This window comes from Electrophorus electricus, chromosome 15, assembly GCF_013358815.1.
Source record: "Electrophorus electricus isolate fEleEle1 chromosome 15, fEleEle1.pri, whole genome shotgun sequence".
In the NCBI taxonomy this organism is placed as follows: domain Eukaryota; kingdom Metazoa; phylum Chordata; class Actinopteri; order Gymnotiformes; family Gymnotidae; genus Electrophorus; species Electrophorus electricus.
The window spans coordinates 10,904,217-10,911,716 of NC_049549.1; the positions used below are offsets into that span (position 1 = coordinate 10,904,217).

General features: G+C 49.4%; 1 protein-coding gene across 4 annotated transcripts in view; it reads left to right on the forward strand.

Moving 5' to 3' along the window:
- Nucleotides 1-7,500, forward strand: part of fat3a (FAT atypical cadherin 3a) — a 109,996-nt gene that overhangs the window by 89,833 nt on the left and 12,663 nt on the right. For all 4 annotated transcript variants that reach the window (XM_035534104.1, XM_035534106.1, XM_035534105.1 and 1 more), the window contains 8 exons: nucleotides 1,019-1,408; nucleotides 2,675-2,889; nucleotides 3,040-3,177; nucleotides 5,066-5,209; nucleotides 5,321-5,518; nucleotides 5,855-6,079; nucleotides 6,430-7,006; nucleotides 7,359-7,493. In XM_035534104.1, the coding sequence (XP_035389997.1) occupies nucleotides 1,019-1,408; nucleotides 2,675-2,889; nucleotides 3,040-3,177; nucleotides 5,066-5,209; nucleotides 5,321-5,518; nucleotides 5,855-6,079; nucleotides 6,430-7,006; nucleotides 7,359-7,493 (2,022 nt within the window). The remainder of the gene's footprint in view (nucleotides 1-1,018; nucleotides 1,409-2,674; nucleotides 2,890-3,039; nucleotides 3,178-5,065; nucleotides 5,210-5,320; nucleotides 5,519-5,854; nucleotides 6,080-6,429; nucleotides 7,007-7,358; nucleotides 7,494-7,500) is intronic.

Genomic DNA, 7,500 nt, shown 5'->3' on the forward strand with positions numbered 1-7,500 from the left:
TGTAGGTTGTATAAAATGCAGTGAAGTGTAAGGAGGCTGCTCCAAGCACCGTGAGAGGTCGATAAATACAGTAAAAGTAAAATAAGGAGTACAATAAAATAATAAGCTAAAAAATATACATGAAATAGACAAGCCAAATGTAAAAGGGGAAATATGAAATAAGGGATCATACAAATAGTGCAAGTGTGTGTGTGTGTGTGTGTGTGTGTGTGTGTGTGCGCGTGTGTGTGTGCGCGTGCGTGTGCGTGTGTGTGTGTATGCGCCTAAATGATGAATCTAAATTATGAGGTTTTAGCTGTTTATTGTCCATTTGACCTTGAGGAAGAACCTCCTTCTTAACTTCTCAGCCCTGACCTTGAGGGAGACGTTTCCCAGAGGATAACCACTGAAACAGGTTGTGGTTTGGGTGGATACTATCCTTGGTGATACGAATTGCTGATGCCCTGCACAGCCTGGAGTAGATGTCATTTAGTTCAGGCATTGCTGTGCTGGTGATGTGCTCAGCACAGTGGATCCCTCTGTGGTGGGCTTTCTTGTCCTGTGGATCCCTGTGTGGTGGGTTTTCTTGTCCTGTGGATCCCTCTGTGGTGGGTTTTCTTGTCCTGTGGATCTCTCTGTGGAGGGTCCTGTCCTGTGGATGTCTCAGGGAAGGGCCTTCTTGTAATGGGAGCTCCCGTATGTGCATGCCTGTCATGACACATTTAGGTGATGTCGTAGGTATGAATCAGGGGATGTGAAATGTAGGGGACATTAAGTTTAACACCCAGCTCACATCCCGCTCAACATACAGTTCATCACCCAGTTCCTCACTCATCTTAACCAGTTCAACATTCATGTTCATGACCCAGTTTAATACTCAGATCAACATTCAAGTCAACAGGCAAATCAACATTTAGCTCTCAGCTTGACACTCCACACTATCACAAAAAATTATAACAAATAACACCTCTCCCTCCCTCCAACCCCTACCTCTCTCTCTCTCTCTCTCTCTCTCTCTCCATCTCTCTCCCTTACACAGGAGAGAGCCGAAGAGTCGTCTACTCCCTGGTGGACTCTGCCGACGGCTTCTTCTCCATCGACAAGTTCACCGGCGTTGTGGCACTGGAGCGTGGGCTGGACCGCGAAGTGCAATCCACCTACCTCATAACGGCGCGCGCCTCCGACCAGGGCGTGCCAGGCCGCCTATCCTCCTTCGCCAACGTCACCATCGCCGTGCTGGATGTCAACGACAACCCGCCCGTGTTCGAGCGACGCGACTACCTGGCCACGCTGCCTGAAGACGTCGCCGTGGGAACGGAGGTGACGCGCGTGTTTGCCGCCAGCAAGGACATCGGCACCAACGCTGACATTTACTACAGCATCAGGTCTGGGAACCAGCAGGGCCACTTCACCATCAACATCCAAACAGGTGAGAGAAGGCGTACGTGTCTCGCACACTCAGGTCACACACTGTCAGCCTCCACAAGCACGCGACGCAGACACAGACACTTCATAACTCCTTATAATGCCGCGATACACTACACACAGCTACATGTCATCTTCGTTGTCCATGCCTAGAAATTTCATGTAAACTTTGTAAACAGTGCAGTTAGGGTTGATACCGCAGTTGGCAGGAACCGCCGACATTCACACGTATAAGGTTTCGTTAGGTTCTAACATTCAGCTGGGACCAGTGAATGAACATCCATGAAGATGCCGTACGAGTTACTTTTATGGCTTTTTCTTTGATCTCTGGGCCCTGCAAGCCAAACATCAAACAGCAAGTCGCTCGTGAGAAAGACTGTCTGGCACACAAAGCCCTTGAAGAAGAGCTTGCTGTTCTGACAGTGCCAGCCTTAATCGGGCCAAAAAAACTGTTGGATGTGTTTTAGGTTTAGGTTTGTTTGTTCATTCGATTATTATTATTTGCTTGTTTGGTTTTTTGTCACCCACCAGGCTACGCTTGCTTGATCACACAAGTTATTGTAGGCGTACTTCACAACCCACACAAGCAGACACACATGCCCCTGCAGACTCACACACACACACACACACACACACACACAAACACACACACACAGAGTAAAGCATGTGGACATGCCTGCCTGTTCACTTCACCTCATTACCTCAGAGCTCAGTTCACACTCCTGCCCCACATGGCACGCTAGGACACATGGACACAGGGCCCAGGGCTAGCTCCGTGGTTAAGATACTCACCATGGAAGTGGAAGGTTCCCAGTTCAAGCCCCCCCACTGCCCAATTGCCACTGTTGGGCCCTTGAGCTCAAGTTGTGTTCAGTCAGGATTGTCTCTGTGGGTTAAATGCCATAAATGTTCATGTGGGCTTGTGTGATCGAGTCCAACGGTGGCCGGTGTGATGAATGACGGTGCGGGGACAATTAATGTCAGCCAAGCTAATGTGTAGTATGGTGATGCCAGACCTGTGGTATGACTGTACCAGTCCTGCAGTCTGACTGTTGTAGTTTGACTGTACTAGACTTTTTTTTAAATGTTCCTGATGATGAAATGTGGTCTTCACCTAAGTGTTAGTGGAATAAAAAACTTCATATAGTGCTGCAGCTGTGGTGTTAACTGTTGTTCTTATATGAGTGTGTGTGTGTGTGTGTGTGTGTGTGTGTGTGTGTGTGTGTGTGTGTGTGTGTGTGTGTGTGTGTGTGTGTGAATGCAACCACAGGAGCAATATCAGTGTTTCGCCCCCTGGACTTTGAGTCCTGCAAAGATTACTTCCTCACAGTTGAAGCTCAAGATGGTGGAACGCCGCCCCTCAGTGCTGTTACCATGGTGAACATCAACCTGACGGATGTCAATGACAACGCACCAGTGTTTAGCCGTGACGTCTACAGTGCGCCCATTAGTGAGGGTGCCAGCATCGGCGATGCTGTTGTTACGGTAAACAAAACAAACTATTATGATGCAACATGGCCTTGTTAGTGACACAGCTGCTGTTGGGACAGCAGGTGTTTCTAATGATTAGACAGTTTCTGACGTTCCTGGCAGACGTCAATTTTACTGAGAGCTAGTTTCGGTTTGGTCACCTAGGTCACCGCTGAGGATATCGACAGCCAGGTGAACAGCGACATCTTGTACTCCATCGTTAATGGCGACCAAGAGAACCAGTTCTTCATTGAGCCAATCACGGGCCAGGTCAAAGTTAACAAACAGCTGGACCGAGAAACGGTAAGGAATGCCATTACAATGACAACATATCAGAAGCTTAATTATGCTATCGGTACTCTGTATTTAACCCTTTGCTAGACATCCTTTTCAGAGAGACTCAGTGCATTTGGTAAACTGCCCAGACAAAGTTGAGGTGCCGTGCTAATGGCAGTGACCAAGCAGATGAGAAACTTTTAGTGTGTGTTGAGGTCTCTCGTTGTGACTTTTACAGGAATCTTTCCCCGTTACAGCCCGTGTGTTAAAACTTCTGCCACGTGATGGACCCACAGTTCTAAAGAAATGGCAAGCAGGTTTTTCTGTTCGCTGGCGATTACCTTGTTCGGGTTTATATTTAGCGTGTTTGCTTCCGACTGTTTAATTCGCTCTTGCGTTGACCGATATTGACAACTCTTTCCTGCTGCGAGCGGTGTGGTGGTGTGTGGCTGGGTGAACGTGACCTAGGCCGTGGGTGTCAGGTGCATGTGAGAGGCTGGCCCTGAGGCCTTTCTCTTTAAGACTGCGGAAAAGGGGGCGAGTTGTTTGGCTTGAAAAGGCTCCGACCGCGCACGCAAGAGCACTGCCGCAACCTCTCCCCTACCATTACCGTCTCCAGGGTTACCGTTGCCATGGTGGCTGTCAGTCATTTCGAACCAGGAAGACCCTGTTGTGCTCGCAGTGATTTTGCCTTGTGGGATGCGGGGATGGAGGCGAAGAGAGGGAGGGAGGGAGGGAGGGAGGGATGACAGCAGGAGAGATGGGGAAAGAGAGAAACAGCAAGAGGAGATAAAAGAAAAACGGTGTAAAGGTTGTCAGAAAGGAGAGAGACTAAGAGTGATAATGACTAGAAGAGGAGCCTGCAGAGAGAGAGAGAGAGAGAGAGAGAGACAGAGAGGGAGAGAGAGAGAGAGAGAGAGGGAGAGAGAGCGAGAAAGAAAGAGAGAGAGGTAAATAGGGAGAGAGAGAGAGAGAGAGAGGTAAATAGGGAGAGAGAGGGAGAGAGAGAGAGGTAAATAGGGAGAGAGAGAGAGAGAGAGAGAGAGAGAGAGAATGAGAGAGAGAGAGACAGAGGGAGAAAGAGAGAGAGTGAGAGAAAGAGAGAGAGAGAGAGAGGTAAATAGGGAGAGAGAGAGCACAGACAGAGAGAGATAGAGAGAGGCAGAGAGAGAAAGAGATAGAGAGAGGTAAATAGGGAGAGAGAGAGCACAGACAGAGAGAGATAGAGAGAGGCAGAGAGAGAAAGAGATAGAGAGAGGTAAATAGGGAGAGAGAGAGAGAGAGAGAGAGAGAGCACAGACAGAGAGAGGTAGAGAGGGAGAAAAGTGTATGTTAAAGAAGGATAACCGCAGAGATTAGGTAAAGGTTCAAAAAAATAGTAGTTTAGGGGAAGAGGGGAAAAAAGATAATGACTCCAGTGTGTGTGCGTGCGTGTGTGTGTACACATGCGTGCGTGTGGTGCCTGTGCGAGTGTATGTATAGGTATATGTATATGTGTGTGTGTGCGTGTGTGCGTGTGTGCATGCGTGTGTGTGCGTGTGTGTGCGTGTGTGTGCGTGCATGTGTGCGTGTGCGCGTGTGTGTGCGCGCATGTGCGTGTGTGTGTGTGTGTGTGTGTGTGTGTGTGTGTGTGTGTGTATGCGTGTGTGTGCACTCATGTGCGTGGATGGTGTTATCATTGCCTGTCTTGCTCTGTTTGCTTCCTCAGAGTGGGTCTTATCTCATTGCCATGTCTCTGGGACTGAGAGTCTAATAGAGTCAAAGGTCTTTTTAATTAACCTTCCATACTGTTCAGTCAAAGCAATGTAAACACGTGTGTGCTGATTTACACTGTATGTGCTATTTTACATTGTATGTTCCTGTATGTGCTATTCTACATCTGTATTTTGGTCTCTCTCTCTCTCTCTCTCTCCAGACTGCTGATTATACTCTGGTGGTAAGAGCCCTGGACAGTGGAACTCCTGCCATGTCCACCACTGTGCTGGTTAACATCGACATCTCAGACATCAATGACAACCCGCCCACCTTTTCCCCAGCCAATCACAGCGCTGTTATACAGGTACAGTTAAAGAATGGCAGACGTGTCAATCTTATTTATTAGTCTATTCATGCATAACAATTCATTTTCTTTTATCTCTTTGTTATCGTGCTTTCTACCTCACTGCCACAGGAGAATAAACCAATGGGGACGAGCATCCTGCAGCTGTCTGTCATCGATAAAGATGCTGCCCACAATGGCCCGCCCTTCCTCTTCCGTATCCTGTCAGGAAATGAGGGGGTGTGGTTTAAATTGGACAAGGAGGGGCTGTTAACATCGAATCAGATGTTCCGCAGGTCAGAGGGCACTGAATACACCATTCAGGTGGAGGTAAGCTCGCTACCAGAAACACACTGAAAACCAGAAGTGAAAAAAAAAAACAATTAAACCAGTGATTATTTGTAGAGGGAGATGGATTAAATGCATTTGGTATGAAAAAAGTTACAATACATGCAATATTTATAAGTTATGTATTTATTTATTTTTGTAAAAAAAAAAATTTATATATAGGTTAATGAAATCTGCTTTAAAACATTGAAAAAACTTTTCAAATTGCTTCCAGGTAAAATACTAGTGAAAAGGTTGCAGAATTCAGATTCTTATCCTGACTGGTTTATTTTCTTACTCACGGTTTGACAAATCGGTGAATCTCATTGCCTGTGCTAGGCCCGGGACTCTGGTAGGCCCTCGCTTTCGTCGACAGCGCTGGTGCACGTGCGTGTGATCGAGGAGAGCGTGCACAAGCCTACGGCGTCACCGCTACACGTGCACATCATCACCATGGAGGATGAGTTCCCGGGGGGTGTGATTGGCCAGATCCATGCTACAGACCAGGACGCCTTCGACATCCTCACCTATGGACATGCACAACAGCAGAACAGCCTGTTTAAGGTTGGTGAGAGATACGGTGTGTGTGTGTGTGTGTGTGTGTTGGTTTGCATGAGATGTCACTGCCGCTGTTCCGATATTCAGAAACTAAATGCGGCCTTGTTTTTTGTACCATCTCTAATTTCCTTCATTCATTATGCGTTATTGGCATGTCTGAAAATACAGTTTCGCCAAAACAACATGAATGATGAGCTGTAATACGAAGCATGGCTGCTATATTAACGTGCATGCATAGCTGTGTATAAAGAAGCTCTCTCCCTCTGTCCTTTCATGTGTCTCCTGTTCTTTCTCTTTTCTTTCTCCCTTTCTCCATGTCATTCTCACTCCATCGCTCTCTTCTCGCTCTCCCCCAGGTGAGCCCACGTGATGGGCGTATCATCGCCTTGGGCGGCCTGGACGCGGGCCTCTACGCCCTCAACGCCACCGTGACGGACGGCCGCTTCCTCGTAAGCGTGCCTGTGAGTGTGCACGTGGAGCAGGCCTCGGCCGAGATGCTCCGCGACGCCGTGACCGTGCGCTTCGACCGCGTGGCGCCCCACGACTTCGTCTCCCGCCACCTGCCGGCCGTGCGCCGCGCCCTCGCCGCCGTCATGGCGACGCCGCGGCCCGAGGCGCTGCGCGTGCTCAGCGTGCAGCCCGTGGAGGCCACGGGCCAGCTGGACCTGCTGGTCGCCGTGGAGACGGCAGAAGGCAGCGGCTTCTACAAGGCAGCGTACGTGAGCCAGAAGCTGAGCTCGGCACGCAGGCAGCTGGACCAGGTGCTGCGCGTTTCCGCTGTGCTGGATAAGAACTGCTCGGGCCTGGACTGTAGGGAGGCGCAGTGCGAGCAGACCATCACGCTGGACTCACACACCCTGCTCACCTACACCACGGCCAAGAGCAGCTTCGTCTCGCCACGCTTCCACAGGAGCACGCACTGCGTGTGCAGCGGTGAGTCCCGCGCGTGCGCGCTCATGCGCACTCACACTCACATGCACGCTCATACACGCCTGCACGCTCACGCCCACCTGCACGCTCACAATCAAACGTGCACTGATACATGCACTCTCGCCACCGCACGCGCATGCACACGGCTCATGCACGTGCACATTTGCATACATGCGCTTGCTCGTGTGTAAATCTTACACACTCACTCATGCATGCGCACTCTCACATAGAAATGCATTTAAAAACATGCATGCACTCATACACACAGGCAAAGGTACGTTACAAAATCAGCCTCAGAATGACTTTCTCTCTTTTCATCTCTCCCTCTCTTTCTCTGCCTTACTCGGTATTACAGATGGGAGCTGTTCTGCAGTCTCGGAGTCGTGTGAAGACATGGCCTGTCCGGCCGACATGCAGTGTGTGAAGACAGACAACAACAGAGGACCTTATGCATGCCAGTGTCCACCCGGGAAACTTGGAGAATGTGCAGGTGTGTG